Here is a 16,692-nt window from a genome sequence, read left to right on the forward strand (position 1 = left end):
ATATTCTTTAACATGAATGTTTTTGGGTGACTTCTTTAACATGGATTTAATTTCTGTACACGTAGTACAAGAGTATTTTTACTATATTTTATAACAATCAATCATAGGTTACACAGGTAATTTTTCTTTCTTGAGACAGATCCTAAGTGTCAACTATTTTAATTACAGCCATTTTTTGGTATTCACTTAAACTTGGATTTAAAAAAAAAAAAGAGATTAAAATTTATATTTACATACATATTTTTAAAATTTTCATATTTCTACACTCTATTACTTATTTAGTTGTCATTGCAAAGTGCAAACGATATAGACAACATACATATATCTCCTTTATTATATATACCTATTTTATTTGCAATGGCAATAAGTTGATAATAGAGTGTAAAAATATAAAATTTTATTTATTTATAATAAAAACCCCTTAAACTTTTCAACATACATCGAGAATCCATTCTGGACTTCAGGCAATCCATTTTATAGTTACAATTTGTTATGGGTCACAATTGCATTACAAATCCAAAAAAAGGAGAATCACAAAGCTTCCAAATTAACATTCAGCAACGACAAGAATTCATGCAATTTCCCAATTTCAATGTTAACATCTGAATAATTGTCTTATTCTCCAAATAATTGCAATCACTACAGACTACACAACTTATAGGAGTCTCTCATTCTGACAATGCATAGGCATAGCTCGATCTTCCAGAGCAAGTGTCGAATGGAAAGTATCGGTCAAAATTTTTTACTCTACACAACATTATTCGTTGCCAATAGACATTATTTAAGCTCAAGCAAAATTTGAACACCTTATACCTGTAAAACTATTACATCACAATTCAGGGGTTCAATAATCTAATTTGTCTAAAGGCATAGTCACTTATAAGTACCCAATTGTGTAGAAGAAAACTTATTTTATTGCAAGCTAACAAAAATGAACCATTTGAAGCTCATCCGTAAAAGCACGTCACCTCTTAATTATTTTCGAGTGGGATTCACCATATGCAATCAATTTATCTTTAACTGCCACTTGCTAGAAACCTGTACAAACGGAAGAAACTTAATTTGCACCTCCCTTTCCATCTACTAACTTGCATGCGGACTGATAAAGCTCCAGATAATCAAGAGCAGGTCGGTTCCATGACCAGTCTTGCTCCATCACTGCCTTGCATAAACTGTTAAACCAATCACGAGCATCATACCAAGCTGATATTGCCCTGAAATAATCCATTGTAAAATTTATATTGCAACCACAAAAAAATATAGGACTAGAAAGCAGGTGTCTGTGTGTTTGCGCGAATAATGTAATTAGAAAAAAGGAAATTCCATTTCTTAGTAAGAATGAATTGTACGCATGTAACAAGGAAAGTGTATAATTGAGCTTGACATGCATAACATAAGGACCTTGTCCCTACAACTGTTTTGCCCTGAAAGAATTTAGAATCCATCACGGATTATGATGGCGATGATTTTACTTCTGAAAATTCTGACAATGAAATGTCAACTATTGGAGTTGTACTGTTGAAAAATTTGGTTTTCTCAAGTTGGAATACAGATGCCAGGTCACACAGTACAGCATATAACTCACCTATTAAGAGCATAATCAACACCTCCAACATCAGCTCCATCAAAACTAAACCCATTTGGTTCAAGACCCTGTGCCTCTGCTCTATCCGTATCATGATCAACGTCAAATACAGTATCGTAAAGTCCTGCAAAATTATATTCAGATGTGTAACTGTACCAAACCATAGTGGAAAGAACATGAAAGCTGACTACAGATTCATTTCTAATTGTTTATATGATGGACATCACTGTTTGAAAGAAGCAAAACTAGACTATCAGATGCATTACCAAGGGAAAAATGAAACTGTATATCACATGTTAAGATATATGGACCTCGTAAACCAACCACATATAAGTTATATAAAATGATGGTACGCCAACAAGAAAAATTATTATTTAGCTGAATAATAATAATAAAACACGAACAAACCTCCAGTTTTTCGTACTACAGGTATTGAGCCATATCTCATTGCTGTGAGCTGAGTAAGACCACATGGCTCAAAAATTGAAGGAACTAGAATGAAATCTGCACCAGCATATATCTAGAACAAAAATGTTCAAATGAGCATCAATGCCCCATTAGGCCGTACATAAAAACAAGGTAAAATGTTATTGAAGATTTTCAATTACCAAGTGTGACAGAGGCTCATTGTAAGAAAGACAGAATCTAGCATGGTCATGATGAGCGGATTGCAATTGACTGGCTAAATCCTCAAATTCGCGTTGAATACGAGGATCTGGAGCTGAACCAAGTAATACAACCTGCATTCAATTATTTCACAACCCATGGTAAAGCATTTGAAGTAGAAAGCAAAATAAAAAAATTTTCCATATCCCATGGTAAAGCATTGAAGTAGAAAGCTAAATAAACATTAGTATTCCTTGCTTTCAAATCAATCCTTCGATTATAATCAATAACAAGGATGGCCTAGTAGATTCTCATCTTGTCGGGCCTTAAGCCTTAACTCTTAACTCTTAAGAGGATAAATATATGCAACTTTATCCCCACAATCAAAGAGCCTGTTCTGGGAAATAAACCCACAGCTTCTAAGTTACCAGGTTAACCACTGCCACAAGACTTACCCCCATTTGGCTTATAAGTTATAATCAATATCACAACAAAATAATCACATACCCAATGCAGAAAGATGTCTGAGGGGAAGATACCACTCATCATCTACAGTTAGCATCTCTAACCTAAACTATTTAAAATCTGGATCTCTTACGAGACAACCCGAAACTGGCTTCTTATATATGTGATAGGATGATGAGGAATGAACCTAACACAACCTAGTCAAAGAAGCTTCGACTAATACCTTGTCAATTATCAAAGAACTACTTGATCTTAAAGCTTGACTATATTCTAGCAAAAATAATATTGTTGCAAGTCAACATTCTGCCATCATGCAGGCATCATGTGTACATGATAGTTGCCTGTTGATATAAAACAGAAAAAGGAGACAACCTGTCCACCACGTTCTAGGGTGCGCCACATGGCATGCTTGATGAGATGGATTCCTTTCTGATGAGTTAACCGGGAAATAACTCCCACTAAAGGAAGATCACCTCTTTTCAAGCCAAGCCTTTGTTGCAAGGCTTCTTTAGCAGCTCTTTTGCCTTCAACAACATTTTCTGATGTATATGGTACCTGCAAAAAAGTTATATTGGAACTTTGGAACTATTCAAAACTAGATAATTGAAACTGTAAATATCCTCATAAAATTAATAAAACAACCAACTAGAAAATTAGTACAGGTCAGGTAAAAGGGGTACACTAATGTTATTGCTATCAACTAATTGCGGTTGTTACCGAACTCAACAGCACACACTATTTCATCAGTCCATTTGAGTTACATAAGATGACGACCATTTGCATTGTTTTCGGGACACGGATAATAACTAATATAAGATAGGAGTCATCAATCTAATCTAAGACAAACAAAAAGACAGGAAGAACAGATGGTTATTCAGCACCTATGTTGCATATGTATACAGATTTGAGTATCTATACATCTATACAATCTTTCAAAACTTCAAGGAGAAAGTTTTGGGGTTTGGATTTAAACTTGACATAAATAAAATAAAACAAAAACAGACAAGAAACTCTGTTTTTTACTTACAGGAATGAAATCATCATTATATGGGTCCCATATATCTGGGTCAATTCCATTTATTATACCATGGAACTTGTGAAGATGTGGAGCAACTGCAGGATTTCCAGCAACCTCCCTAGAGTAAGTGGGGGATACCTGCCAATATGTTCATTAAGAATATCACATTACCAAAAAGATGGAAAATAATAATCAAGCTTATCCTACCTTCCAATACTACTGGTTCTTTAGTGTTAACATTCAAATGTGCATCTGTTGGCAAGATTTATATTAAAGGTATATTATGAGGTGGAAAAGATTTTCGTTTCATAGCATAGATTTGTAAGTGTGCGATACAACAAATTCTAGCTAGATGAGATGATATATGTCCACAATATTTTCCTAACCAACTTATTTTTTTTCCCTTTCCATTAAATCGAATTTTTTTCCCTTTCCATTAAATTGAGCTTTAAATATCTAAACATTACAGGGGGAGAGGGGGGAAATCAGTACTATATGCTTGCAAATTCCTCTAACATATTGAGAGAAGAAATATGAACTTCAGAATGAATAAAGGAAATATTAAAGCTGAATAATAGTGCAACATGAAAGTTAGCAAACAAGTACTTACAGTTGTAGCCTTGTCAGCATAAGCCATAGCTTTTCCAATGAGTTGGGCTCCAAATTCAAGGTTATGAATTGTAAAGACAACCTTTGCTTTACTTAGACCATGATGCGTATACTGTTCTTTAGATAGCCATGCAACTGGTGCACTTGACCAATCGTGACAGTGGATTATATCCTGCCCATTGTCAAGAGACAATTAAATACAAAGTAGGAAACAAACTATTAATTAAATTAAAGTGTACTCTTCTGCCAAAAAAAATGACAAACAAATGATTGATATTTGGTAAAGCAGTTGTTGCTCATATAATACATATTCTTTCATTGTATTTATTTTATGTATAGGAAGCTTTTGGGTTCAATTACACAAATAAATGCAAATAAATCTACTTTTCAGCTACTATCTCTCTGCAGGGATGCTAATGAACCAGATAATAATTTCCCGCACTTTAAATTTTTGGCTTTAGTGGAATGAGAGAGAATGTTGAGTCAGTAGTCAGTATCAATAAAATGCGCACTTTAAGTCCCACTCTTATGACTAGAAGAAACGTGTCATGAAAGTTATAATACAGTTGAGTCACTAAAATGATATATCTTACAGGATGAAATCCATTTTGAAGTAGAAATTCAAGAGCAGCATGACAAAAAAAACCAAATCTTTCCGCATCATTCTGACAACCATATACACAGCCAGTATTGAAGAATCTGCAGAAAAGAATATATAATCTTGTTAATGATCATCTTAAAAACAACGATCATGAAGGTAACAAATGCTTCAAAAAGATATACTTACTGGATGTGTTTATAAAGGCATAAACATTGCAGATACAATCTTAAAACCAATTATCAATATAGACTTCTGAGGTTTTCACAAGTGATAATGACACATTGGATTTTTTTTTCAGTTTTTTCATGTTTCCTTGTGATTTAATATGTTTCCACATGAAGAAAATATCTTCCTGCATTCAACTGATTTTGAAGTGGTGATAGAGATTATCTCATTGGCCATGGTTGGTACTCCCCAAAAACTATCATTCAACCTTCTATTGTACTGCTTATGTCTGCAAGAGTACTTCTGTAAAAATTACTCCATAATGAGACACACCTAAATAGCAGAATCTTCTAATACCTGAAAGTATTTAGTCCCCATTTTTGGTATTAAGTAGCTTAGATCTCCCTAAGTTTGTTGAAAGTGTACCAAGCAAATTTCTCATAAGCATGGTTTGACCACCATCACCCTACCAATTTTCTAAAAAGATGGTGCCAACCCTATCAAAGGAATGAACATCCAACAGGAAGATTACATTATTTACATGCAATCAAATGATCTCTAATGGAATCCAAACCTTAGGTTGTTATCAAGGAATTTATTAATAAATAAATATCAAGTTCAACTACAAAATATAGTAAGTGCAGCTTATTTTTGCATGTCATATCAAGCCTCAAAGCAAGCATTACTCTAGCATAAAAATTCATCCATCACTGGATTTAAAGTAAATACAAAGGTTACACACCATTGATTGTTAATAAATTATAAAGTAATTTCAGTTCCACATCTTCAGGGCAGATAAGAATTCAATATAGTTTACTTTGCTCTGATTAAAATCATCGAAGGTGCTAGCTCTTTAGAATTTCAATGTTTGTATGTATAAAACTACTCATGAGTTGAACCAATAAACCACAAAAAGTAAGAATTTCAAGGCTGGAGAACTAAAACACTTACCCATTTTGAGGCTCCAGAAAGTAGACAGAAAGGCCTTCCACTTTTCCATGCCAGACTTTTATTTCAGTCCCATTCCAAAAATAGGTTTTGTGAAAATTAAAGTCTTTTACCTGAATCAAAAGAAAAAAGTTACAGCTATTACAGGAATAAAAATAACATGAACACACTTACACTATATAGATTTCAATCCAATATGGAGAAATCTCTAGCCATCTATAACTTTGAACAGAACCACTAAAAGAGATGCTTGAAGGTCAACTGCAAGGCATGCTCAACTCATAAAATTTGTCTTCCCCTCCCCCCACCCCCGTCGATTATCAATTAATTTCATTTAAGCTATATCACTCTTTGAAAAGAACATACCAGAAAACTCATGAGAATTTAAATATCTAACGTGGAGTTTTAAGATGTAACAAGTGTCAAGGCAATGGAAAAAGGCTTACATTGCTCAGGTTCAAACAATCATACTTTGGAAGAACAATGTCGACATTGTGATTTAAATCCTGAACTGCCCTGGACAGACTAGTGACAACATCACCAAGGCCTCCAACCTGCAAAAGATACAGACCATCAAAATTAGATGTTCAAATCATCCCCCCCCCCCCCCCCTCCAAAAAAAATATATATACACACACATATGTATATATATGTATATATATTGACACCTAAAAGTCTAAAACTTTCCAGATGCTAACTCAACAAAAGTGAGAATTTTTCAATCATACAACATTTGAAATTCCCCTTTGTCATAGACAGGCATGCAGACAGTAACAACAATCTGCAACTGGTGTGAAGATTTCTTTAATAAAGAGCTCAGAGCATAATTCTCTAAGACAAAAATATTTTCTGCTTCGCACACAGGATAAATGGTAAGGTTTCTTCCTTGTAAATTCCAAAAAAAAAAAAAATTGACAATAGAATGATAAGATAGGCATAACATGAACAAGCTAACTTACCTTTGCAATTGGAGCCATCTCAACAGCAATATGGATGATATGCATAGGTGGTTCCTTCGCAATACCTCCAAAAACAGGTACATGATAATCCATTCCAAATTTATTGTCAAAAATTCCACCATCTTCTTTCTCAGAAAATACAAAGTCCATCATGTATGCATCTAGTGGAACCCTAACTGAAAAAGCATCATAGAACTTATTCAGCAATAAGGGTAAGGCAGACACATATACATTATTTCCATTTTTTTACTTTAAAAAAAATACATTATTTCCTTGAAGTCATGGACCTAAACCCGTGAAAATATTATGAAATTGTCCATCTTAATATGCTATTGTAATATGATACAATGTTCATGGACAACCATTCTGACAATAGATAGTAACTCATGCATTTCACAAATGCCCTAGAGCTTTCTTCATAACCTTTCACAAGAAAACACTCAGCATGTAGATCAATGGCTAGACTACAGTTTGGAAAACACCTTACGAACACAACCCATTAAATAGAAAGACCAGGAATCTGCTAACCACAATTGTACCAGCTAATTCTAGCAGGAGATAATAAAAAACGACCAAGCAACTAAAGAAACATTAAAATCCCCAATACTAATACGTGACAGTTTAATAGGTTCAAATTATGTGTCAAATGTAAAGTAGGAACAGACTCACCAGAGGCTTTGACATGAGTAGTATTCTCTGCAGGTAACATTCTCTGAGGTGGCAATGGACCATTTCGATGGGTCCAACGATTAAATGAGCCTCTAAACCAAACCTCTGGTTTTCCATTCAGATTTGTGTTAGAGGGGTTATAAAATACTGTCGCTGTGCTCCCTGCTTGAACATCAAGAGGCTCAGTAAAGACAATATGCTTTTGAGAAAGCAAAAAACTTTTCAAAGTTCTTTCCTTAGTTTCAGCTTTCATGAGAGCTGTTTTTTCAGCCTGCAACAAGAAAAAGTCCAATAACTAAGATTACCGGCTTGAACAGATGTCATCAAATTCAATTCTATTAGAAACCGAATTCAATTGTATTATGAATGAGTTCTTATATTTGAAATACACCGGTAAATTACATAATTAAATTCAATTACATATTGTTTGGACTGTATATGAAATTAATTGAATTCTTTATTTTGACTATCTCGTCCTTCATGAATAAAAGAGGCAACATACTAGATAATGTTTAAGGGTGTTTTGGATATATTAATTTAAATTGTAAGTCTTACTGAAACAAATTAGACCTATCTTGGTCTAATTTACTTTTGAACGTTTTTACATAATTGAATTCTCTTTGCATTTTAATTACAGGCCAGGGAATTGAATTCAAATTCTTTATAAAATTCAATTCCAGGGATCTCCAAACAACCTGGAAACTAGAATTCTTGTACGTGACATCTAATATTTCAGATAAACAGTGCATTAAGGATCAATCTAGCATAGCACAGCCATCACAGCTTAAGAATTCAAAGTATCAGCCTTACCAAAACCAACATGGTGAATTTCATATACTGTACATGAGATACCACATTACAATCATATATTCCCCACTAATTTTTCCATATTTTCAAATAGAAAAGAACATAAGCAGAAACAGACAGCCTAAATATTTTATTTATGCCAACATGGTATGTTAGCTAGAGCCTCATTATGGTAATCTGGAAGTCATTTCATGTAAAGACTAACCTTGGCACGTATAGCTTCCTCCCTTAGCCTCCTTTCCTGCTGGAGTTTTTGATATACCAACTGCTCTTCCCCAGCCCAATACTCTTCATCAGGTGTAAACTTTGTGACACTAGCATGGAAGTCTTGACGGCGATTGTTATCATACACATTTGCTTTGCCAGGAGGACCATTAGCAAAGACCCAATCCAGGACAACGGCTTCATCAGGCACAACAACTGCATCAAATGAGAGAGAACTAAAGAAGTTGCTTTAACATCAAGATAATTCTAAGGAAAAGCTCAAGATTCCCATTTTTAATATTAAGGATATCATCGAAATAGCTGTTTATCTTTTCTTATGGCCTTAACAAGTAATTGACCTGACCTGCTTTGAACATTAATAACTTATTCTAAGCCACTTCCAAAAGTATCACATTTTGACACCTCACAAAAGAAATTTGTATATCTCTTTGTCAGCAAGAATGCTGACAATAGAAACCAAAATAATGAGTTAGAAATGCTAATACAATTTTTAAAATTCAAAATTTTGAATAAGATGGAGGATAACTACATAAATCTCCTAACCCCAAACTCTGCAAACACAATCATGTATCAACAGAACCATAAAATATAGCATTACAATACAACACATTTACATAGTTTTTTTAACTTCAATTACATCTACGGATCTGTTTCTAAGATAAACAGATCTCACATAGCGGTTGTTCCTAACTTCCTACACTTTCTGTACCCATTAAAAAATTAATTTCAATGAAAAAGATATAAAAGAACAGAAGATAAGGAATAGAAGATGTAAGTCAGCATACCATCAGCATACCACCAATCACCGTCTTCTGAACCTGAGTTGAGAAGCCTTTCAGCAATTGACAATCCATCCTTCCAATCATTATACCCGCCATGAATCCATACTTCATTTGAATGTGCAAGAGGCCCAGAGCTTCTGTTATAACATAATCTGACCGAGTCCTTGCCTTCAAATTCATTAGGTTCCACATACCAAACGGTGTCGACGGATTTCGTAGCCTTTTGCATTAATTGCTGCAACACTTCTCTCCTTCTCGCGATCTCCCCCCTAGCCAGTGACCTGTCCTCTTCTTGAGCAATTCTCTCTGCTTCAATTTGCCTCTGCTCTTCTTCCTGTCTTTCCCTTTCAGCCTGTTCCTTTGCCAGCCTTTCTGATTCTTTACGTTTCTCGTCAAGTAAGAAATCTTCAAATGCATTTGCACTCATTCCACCATCAACAGGTATCGAGTAATCATTTTTGTCATTATTGTCATACACACTTTGCCCATTGAAGAACACAAAGTTTACTTTATAAGCTTCCATTGGAACATGCACCTGGCAAGACCACCAATCACCATTAAGATGTGTTTTATTTAACTTTATAGTAAAAGACTTCCACTTCCAATCATTAAATGCACCCATAATCAGAACATCTGGCTCGTTACTTAAAATTGAAAGACTCCTGTTAAGGAACAGTTCTATATCTTGATTGGGCTTAACTACGGGAGGATATACAAACAGCTTGTTCCCCAGTGAAATGTTTTCCTCTGCAATCCTCTCTATTTCTTGTTTACGATAATTTGCTTCCAACCCTAACTTGAAAAGATGTGAAGCTTCTTCATTTACTTTATCATCAACATCAATTTCTGCATAGTCTAGTGGCTTTGCCTCTTTATCTTCTCCATTCGCAACATCCCCAATGGAAGTGTCTACAACATTCCCCTCATCAATTGCAGAAACTTCTGCATGTTCTCCAACGGCGCCTTCTTCCTCGGCATCAATGTTAACATCAAGGGTTTTCTTATCATCCCCTGACACCTCACTAACTGTTGGGGTCAAAGAATCACCCTTGATTCCAGTACTTTTTTTATCCCTCTTCCGATTGCTTGTTTCAATTGGTGATTTAGGTGTGAAACCCTTTGAACCAGGCCCACCCTTAGGCCTTGCAGGGGACACTCTCTTGTGTCTCCTACGCGGAAAATCTAACAAAAGACAAAGGCCAATTACAGAAACGAAAACGGGTGGTTTGGGACATCATCACTATAAGTATGACGAAGCAAAAGAACAAACCTGAAGAACTAGCGTTAATGCAAGAAGAAACACAACCAGCCTTGAAGTCACGTCTCCACTGTGAACACCGAAGCAAATAAAGTGTGATTCGGAGATATTTAGCAAATGCATGAAATCGAGATCTAACAAACCACCGTTCGTAATGATTAAATTAAAATAGCATTAAGAAAGCATGAAATTGGAATGACTTCAGAAACCAAACAAATAATATATATATATCACGGGAATAAGGAGTGACTGACAGTTGATGCTCCGTGAGGAGAGAAGAAAAAGAAGGCCGGAGCACCAAATGGCGTCGTCTTCTTCAGCTGAAAAAAGCTTCTTCTATCGCCAAACGCCGTCGTTTTGCAGTGCACTTGCAGTTGCAGCGACATCTCCATTCCTATTAGTATGTGCCTTCCAATTCCTTCCAATAATTCTTCCTCACAACAACTACACTATTACGTAAATTTAAATATACGAGCAATTATTCATCCAGCAATCATTCTCCCTTTGAACCTGTCCAATCAAAACAATTAATCTTTCGTATTATAAATAATAAATTAATATAATGCTGTAAGAATTAGGGGACGAAATAATATATATAGTTGTAGTGTACTGATAACGGCGGAGAAGAGTGTAGTATCTGAGCCATACGTTGATTATGATACTCTGTATATTAGCCGCATCGTATTGGTTTTGGAGCGGTAAGGCGATCGTTGGTTTCTCTTTCCTTGTGTTGTATTGATGAAATTGACGGTGGATGTTGATCTTGTGATTGGTGTTAACGTGGGGTTGGATGCAGAGTAGAGGGGACCAGAGATATTGGTTGAGAAAGCAACGGTGAGAAAAGGAATTGGTCTCAATTTGCGATTTGCACGTAAATTTCAATTCAATTTATGAAATCTTTATTTATTTATTTAATATCTACCTTTTATGAATTTGACTAGTATTATATTTTAAAATATTTTTTATGCATAAATATTAAAAGAATATTGACATTGTTAATTGGATATCATATTAGACTTTATAAAATAATTATTATTTTAATTTTGATATTCAAATAATTTAAAAATAACTAATTTATAAATAGTATTTATTAAAAAAAATTTTCCAAAACAAGACTCATTTTTTTATGAATTTCTATGATATATTGAGTTTGTATGTTTTTAATTATATGAAGTTAATTTTTTTAAATTCCAAAATACAAATTAAATATACTGAATTAGGGGAGAAAAACTTATGGTCAGTTTAATTCAAATTTCGGAGATTCATAAATTTAAGGATTATATTTGTGTAAATTCATAGATTAGAGAATCGATTTTGTGTTTTAAAAATTTTTAAAAAGTTAAATTTTACAAATTGAATGGTCACATTTATAATTTTCATATAAAAAAAATACCAAATTTTACACATGGTTAAAAAATACTGTTCTAAATCCAAAATCAAAATTAAAAAATGTCAAAACAAATGATACATATCATTTTTGGGATAATGTGAGTAAGAATGGCAAAAAAAAAAAAAAAAACCAACAGGAAGTAATGGGACTTACAAAATCTCTATAAGGGCGGAATTTATTCCGCGAATGAAGTGAGGATTGAAATATTCACTTCATAAGAGATCCATGAAATTCTCATGAAAAAATATTTAAATATCTTTATATAAGTTTATATTTAATGGCCTTTATTTTTTTAAAATTTTTTCAAAGAAATAAATTAATGATATATATAATATTTAAATTTACCATAGCTAATTATTTAAATTTGTGTTGTTAATAGAATTTTTTTATTTTATTTTGTTTTAATTTATATGTTAGAGATTTTTGTATATGTTAATTACGTTGAATTTTTGTTTGGATTATATTCTATTTGGATTATATTCTAATTATTTAAATTTGTATCGTTATAAGAAGAGAATACTATCACCAAATTATAATAGAAATTTTTTTTATTTTAATTTGTATGTTGAAGATTTTTGTGTAGGTTAATTATGTTGAATTTTTGTTTGGATTATATTCTAATTTGATACATTTAGTTAAATAGTATTTGATTTTAGGATGTATTTATCATCTATCCTAAAGGCACGTGTTAAGACTATAAAATAAAATTTTTTTTATTAAAAATATAAAAAAATTAAGTTTTCAATGTATTTATTTTATATTCATTAAAATGAAAACTTTTAAATTTTTTTATTAATAATAAACTTATCATGTACTTTTAAAACATATGTTAGCTAATTCCATAAATTATGATTGTGTTATTTTTTTTTAAAAAAAATTAAAACTTAATATCTTTATATACCTGTGAGTATCCGCTTCTTCCACAAGAAGAAAATAAACAAAAATCCATAAAGAAATAAAAGGGATATAAAAAACGTTTTATTAAATAAAATAGAAGACAGGGAGCATCTTCTCCACTAAAATTCTATTGTCATTCTTAAATATGAGTCATATTTATAAAATTTAAAAACTAAAAATTGAAACTTACTTACAAATTTAAAGATCAATTTGAGTATTAAGTCGTCATTTAGATTCATGTCATCAAATGGAGGCTTGCCATGTAGGGAACTTTACACGAGGTTTGTGCCAATTGCCAAATCCAGACATGTATTAATTCCCTATTTGCATTAATTTATGGGTAAACTGTTGTTTGTTGTCCTTTTGTTAGTTTTGGGTTAAGTTTTATTTTTGTTTTTAGATTTTATTGCCATATTTTTATATTTTAATCAAAATTAAATATTTTTTATTCTTTAATTCTTTTTTCTTTTGGAATATTATTTTTTTATTATTTTTTTTATTCTTATATTATTTTTACTATTAAACACTAGTTACCATTATGGTTCCTATAATTATGATTATTGCTGTTATTTAAAAGAAAATAATAATAGAAAAATGAATATGTTGGGAAAAAATTAATTTTAACAAAACTAAAATTAAATAAAATAAGATGTTTGAAATAAAAAATACAAATATTAAAAACAAAATTAAAATTTAGCACTAAAACTTTATGCTTCATAAAGATTCACTTAAATTAACTGGAAAAAAAATTAAGTGAAATCTAATCTTTAAATAATTTGTTCAATTTTCTTTATGGCGAGAGAGAGAGAGAGAGGAGTAGGTTAAGCTTGTAATCAACTAGTTAATACACGTGCATGGTGTGCTCTTATTTTGGTTTACATGAGATCTGTGTAATTTTGTTCAAAGGCTCTGAGCAATTTATGCTTTCCTACTATTACGAGGTCAAAAATAAATATGCGGCGATTATTTTTAGAATTACTATATCTCAGAATGTGATTATGTCTGAGTTAGTTATAACTGTCATTTTATTCTATTATGCATAGTTACTAGTTTATAATTATTCATGTAAAATTTACACATTCAAAAATTTCAAAAACTACACACTCGAATTTTTAGAACTGTACATCCCAAATCCTGTTGACTAATTATTGGCTAATTTGTATTTTTTTTTCTAATTTTATCCTATTTCAAAAATGTTGCAATAACTGCTATCAGCTATAATTATATTAACATATACTATAATTTTAGTATCTGAAATGTGACCTATTCTTTTTGATAAATTTATTAAAAAGGAATCATGCTTGTATAAATTATTTAAATCTCATCATTGTTGCATTCTACTTTATCGAGTAAATTTTCTAACATCAAATTAAAGAATATAGATATATTTTTTCCATAGAAAATACAGTGGCTGACAATCCTCCAGCTAAGCGCATAAATATAGAAGGTTCTTTACATGAATGAATGGCTAAAACAAAAAAAAAATGATGTTATTCAAGAATTAAAATCCAGAAATAAGAGCTATGTTACCTCAATTGGTTTGTTAAGACTATTCAAAAAATATATTTTAATTTATAAATCATACATAATAAATCAAGCTGCATATCAATTTATGTATCAAAAATTAGCAAAATGCACTTTCAGTGTACAATAGTTAATATATAATGAAGAAAAGATAAGCTAATGTAGGACATCAAAATTAAAATGAAATAATATGAATTGACAGAAATGTGGTTGGTACACCAAAGAATGAATGGTATGATCTGTTAGTGTTAAAAAAAAATGGAGAAGTGACAAACTGTGAGACCGAACAACCTTTTACACTGCTATACATGTATTATGACTTTTTCTTTCTTCCTTCTTCTAAAAGAAGTGGTGCTACAACGGTATCATATGTTTTCTGGTGAGGGACTACTCCCTTTAGAATCATGTAGTCATGCAATGCAATCACCTCGTCAGGACTACATGTCTTGATGAAGTGAGTAACAAGTGTAGTGTATGTTACAAAATCAGGCCGAATACCCTGGACAATCATCATCTTCGTCAATTCGTTTGCTTCTTCCTCGCAACCACACTTGCAGAGAAGGTTTATCAGTGTATTATACGTGACTCTATTCGCAGAAATTCCCAAGCTCTTCATTTCGATACTTTATCAATCTGTCCGCCAGTGCAATATCCACTAATTAAGGTATTAAAGGTCGTTGCATCAAATAATCTTCTCTTTCGCAATTCATCAACTATGTATTCTACAGCATCTATTGAGGCCATTTTACACAGACCATTAATGACAGAATTTTATATTGTCAAGTTAGGCTTCTCATCCATCTTTATCATCCAATCAAAAACTTGAAGCGCGTCGTTTGTGTTACCTAGTTTACAGTATCCATCAATCACAGTTCCATATGTATAAACATCAGGAGCTAGGCCACGGGTAATCATGCTGCCCAATAGTTGCTTGGCAACCGCCATGTTTTTCCTTTTGCATATATGGTTAAGAAGTATGTTATGAAAAAAAGAATCCTGTATTAGGTTATGTTCTAAAATCTGGCTATGAAGCTTAAGAGCTTCAGTCAGATATCCTTTTCTGCAAAGGCCTTTGGTAAGGATTGCATAGGAGTAGTGATCAGGGCATATATGCTTATCAATCATGTCAGCTAGTAGCAAAGAAGCTTCCTCAATACCTCATTCATGATAAAGCCAATGTAAAATCGAATTGTAAACAACATTATTAGGGACCAATCCCCTTTCCACCATTACATTACAGAGCCTCAGTGCCTCCTCCAAACTTCCCCACCTAGCATAACCATCTATCAAAGTAGCATATGTTCGAACACTCGGCTCTATACCTATCTTGACCATTTTACGAAGCATCTCTTCTGCAAGTAATAATTTCCCATTCTTACAGAATCCGTTGATTATGGAGTTGTAAGTAACAGAATTGGGCCAAACAAAATCCCCCTAACATCATGGTCATCTTTTTAAAAAGTTTCAAGGAAAGACCCAAGTTGCTAATCTTGCATGCCGCGTCTATGATTATGTTAAACGAGACTACACTGGGGAAAATTTCACCCTTCATCATCTTATATAACACTGAAATAGCTTCCACTAGTCGGCATTCCTTACACAGAGCATAAATAACCAAGTTAAAAGTATTCACATTTTCCATGTAACCAAAAGAACCCATTCCTCTATACAAATTCCAAAACCTATCGATTTCATTCAATTGCAACAAGTGATTTAGGAAATTGTTCCAAGCATGAATAGCAATGAAACAATCCCGGCTCCTTAAATTATAGATGACATCATAAGCACCTTCAGTAGCCCCAACCTGAGTACAAGCCCTCACCAATGCATCAAAAGCCGCAATACTAGAGCAACATCTTCGATAACTCTCTATCAATACTTCCAACAACACCAATGGAGGAGTGCCCTCTTCAGTAATCAAGTTTCTCAGAAGAAATAATGCCTCATCGAATCTTCTTGACTTTACCAGCAGATGAACCAAAGTGCAACAGGAATCTAATGAGTGAGGGAACAACCCTCCAACCCAGTTATAAAAATCTAAAGCCAACTATGGCGAGTTCTGGAACAACTAAGAATTAATGACATTTTTTTATTACATTCTTCTTTAATTCTTAGTTGTTCTAGTTTTAGTCCTAACAATAAACTTGGTAAGATGGCATCACATATAATATACGATATGTAATG

General features: G+C 32.8%; 1 protein-coding gene and 1 pseudogene across 1 annotated transcript; both read right to left on the reverse strand.

Annotated features, from left to right (window-relative positions):
* Positions 1–547: 547 nt before the first annotated feature.
* On the reverse strand, positions 548–11,308 carry LOC107612781 (starch synthase 3, chloroplastic/amyloplastic). The gene is made up of 16 exons (XM_088501958.1): positions 10,952–11,308; positions 10,710–10,767; positions 9,443–10,621; positions 8,638–8,852; positions 7,626–7,896; positions 6,957–7,132; positions 6,444–6,551; positions 6,001–6,110; positions 4,877–4,982; positions 4,285–4,455; positions 3,684–3,812; positions 3,029–3,211; positions 2,194–2,325; positions 1,994–2,105; positions 1,586–1,709; positions 548–1,214 (listed from the first exon to the last, which is right to left on the reverse strand). Exons 1-16 carry the CDS (start codon positions 11,087–11,089, stop codon positions 1,058–1,060), a joined length of 3,369 nt encoding a protein of 1,122 aa, XP_088358084.1. The 5' UTR covers positions 11,090–11,308; the 3' UTR covers positions 548–1,057.
* A 3,490-nt stretch (positions 11,309–14,798) lies between these two features.
* On the reverse strand, positions 14,799–16,667 carry LOC148578642 (uncharacterized; annotated as a pseudogene).
* Between the last annotated feature and the right edge of the window lie 25 nt (positions 16,668–16,692).

Source organism: Arachis ipaensis, chromosome B1 (assembly GCF_059453495.1).
Source record: "Arachis ipaensis isolate K30076 ecotype BB chromosome B1, ASM5945349v1, whole genome shotgun sequence".
Classification (NCBI taxonomy): Eukaryota; Viridiplantae; Streptophyta; class Magnoliopsida; order Fabales; family Fabaceae; genus Arachis; species Arachis ipaensis.

Bases quoted from the DNA above. Each gene is read 5' to 3' on its own strand.
- LOC107612781 (XM_088501958.1), bottom strand. From the start codon at position 11,089: ATGGAGATGTCGCTGCAACTGCAAGTGCACTGCAAAACGACGGCGTTT. The intron at 3,813-4,284 runs GTAAGTACTTGT...ACATATTGGCAG, and splicing joins ATGCTGACAAGGCTACAACT to GTATCCCCCACTTACTCTAG. The intron at 1,710-1,993 runs GTTTGTTCGTGT...ATAATTTTGCAG, and splicing joins TGTAGTACGAAAAACTGGAG to GACTTTACGATACTGTATTT.